Source organism: Lepidochelys olivacea (genome assembly GCF_965140295.1).
Source record: "Lepidochelys olivacea isolate rLepOli2 genome assembly, chromosome: 1".
Taxonomy (NCBI): Eukaryota; Metazoa; Chordata; order Testudines; family Cheloniidae; genus Lepidochelys; species Lepidochelys olivacea.
This window is the reverse complement of record NC_140411.1, coordinates 4,340,015-4,342,236: the sequence shown is the minus strand read 5'-3', so window position 1 is coordinate 4,342,236 and position 2,222 is coordinate 4,340,015. Positions and strand designations below refer to the sequence as shown.

At 44.1% G+C, this 2,222-nt stretch overlaps 1 protein-coding gene across 1 annotated transcript; it reads right to left on the bottom strand.

The window, feature by feature from the left end:
• Positions 1-1,065: 1,065 nt before the first annotated feature.
• On the bottom strand, positions 1,066-2,004 carry LOC311515961 (olfactory receptor 52P1-like; the record flags this gene model as incomplete). Its single annotated transcript, XM_084619515.1, has 1 exon — positions 1,066-2,004. The coding sequence occupies one exon, from the start codon at positions 2,002-2,004 to the stop codon at positions 1,066-1,068; it is 939 nt and encodes a 312-aa protein (XP_084475641.1).
• Positions 2,005-2,222: the final 218 nt, after the last annotated feature.

Here is a 2,222-nt window from a genome sequence, read left to right as displayed (position 1 = left end):
CACCCCACTATGGAGTTCATCTGAGAAAACAATCTTTCTGCTTCCCCACTGCCAAAAGGTTGTGACAGCAAAGAAAGAGAAAACAAGCCAAGTTCACTAAAGTCTTTCTCCTCAGTGGCATCCGTGTGTTCAAGATCTTCAACTCAGAGCTGCATAACTCGCTTGTCCTGTTCCACAAACTCCATCATGAAATCTCAACACCTATTTTTGGTTTCTTTGACCACAGAAATGGCCAGTGTGTATTGTAAAAATTCCATCTGAAAAGCAACTCCAAAATCATCTGTGCAAGGTGGTGCGTTTTGATTTAGTTGGGTAAGATTTGGGAATGGTTTAGTTGGGGTTGGTCTTGCTTTCAGCAGAGGGTTGCAGTAGATGGCCTTCTGAGGTCTCCTCCAACCCTAATATTCTATGATTCTATGATTCTAAGTTATTTGTCTCAAAGGCGATATCATAGTTTAACACAGCAGTCCCGTTCTCAAAAACACAGTTTCAAAACTCTCAACAACAAACTCCAGTAGAATGTTCTCAATTCGTGCAGCAGATTCTTGTATTAGCACTTCCCAAATTAAACAATTGGTTTATCATCCAGGCTTCCTGAAGGATTGGATATGGAAAAATTAGGTACATTTTGTGCACGTATGATAAAGAAGTTCAGCCTTGTAGTTTTTTTCTTTGACTTTGGCTATCAGAAAACATAGCTTCTGTTTGCCAGAACTGATCCAGAGCCCTGTTCACACAGGGACTAATGGAAAGCCACCGTGTGTAAGAAAGTTTCAGTATCTTTTAGTGATCTGGAAGTCATGGAAAGGCCAAGTAGCAGGGTGTGTGGAGCGGGGGCTGATGGGTGATGCTGAAAGGAATCAGGTGATGGTCAGAGAGAGGGAACTTAGCAATGGACAAAACAGTGCTTGATCATGGAGATATAAGATAGGTGTGAGGAAGTTCTCAGACTGTGAACTCCCACAATGTTGATCTCAACCAAACTGGAACATATTACCCTTAACTGATGAGGAGATATCCTTCCTCCTTTTGTCATGCAGGTTTAAAGTCAGTGGCACCTAGTGATCACATTCTGCAGGTGTATTTGCCCACTTTGTCACGAAGCTCTTTGGTTTTGACCCCGTAAATGATAGGGTTGAGCATGGGGGGGATGAAGAAATAGAAGTTGGCCAAGATGATGTGAACATGGGGAGCAATGTCCTGACCAAACCGCTGTGTCAGAGTGGAGAAGAGGGAGGGAGTATAAGACATCACCATCACACAGATGTGTGCTGTGCAGGTTTTGAGGGCTTTCAGGTGGGCTTTCTTGGAGGAGATTCTGAGGATGGCCCTGACAATCAGACCGTAGGATAAGGCAATAAGCGTCAGGTCTAACCCGATGACTACAAACGCTGTCACTGAGCTGTACGTCCTGTTGACTGTGATGTCCCCACACGACATCTTTGCCACAGTCATGTGCGTACAGTACGTGTGGGGGACAATATGGCTGGCACAGAATGGCAGCTTCCTCAAGAACAGGGGCTCAGGCAGGATGAAGAGAACAGCTCTTGTCAAACCCACAAGTCCTATCTTAGCTATTCGTGAATTGGTAAGGATGGTGGCGTATCTCAGAGGATCACATATGGCAATGTAGCGATCAAAAGCCATTGTCACAAGAATGGCTGAGTGCATAACAGCAATTGCGTGAAGGAAGAACAACTGGGTGAGACAGCCATCCATTGTAATTCCTTTCAAATTGAACCAAAATATAAGCAGTGCTTTAGGCACTACAGAGGTAGACATGCCAATGTCTGTGAGCGCCAGCATGCAGATCAGCAGGTACATTGGCTTGTGCAGGGTCTGCTCTTTGCCTACAACAAATAGAACCATGAAATTTCCCAACAGGCAGATAATGTAAAAGGTAAAAAAAGGGAGGGACATCCAGATGTGAGCAGCTTCCAGGCCAGGGATGCCCGCTAGGATGAATATTGAAGAGTCAGAAGGGGTGAGGTTGAAAGCTGCCATGAGGTGGTTGATGCGTTGATCGGGTTCATAAAAGGTCAAGCTGCCTGTGAAGGGAGAAGAGCAGAATGAGAGGGGTTACCTTCTTTATAACAATTAGTATAGTAAATGTTTTATAGTTTATATATATATATTATAGTTATAAACGGGGTGAGCAGTGCATTGCCAACATTTACAGATGGCACCAGAATATTTAGATCATAGTCAAGTCCAGAGAAGGC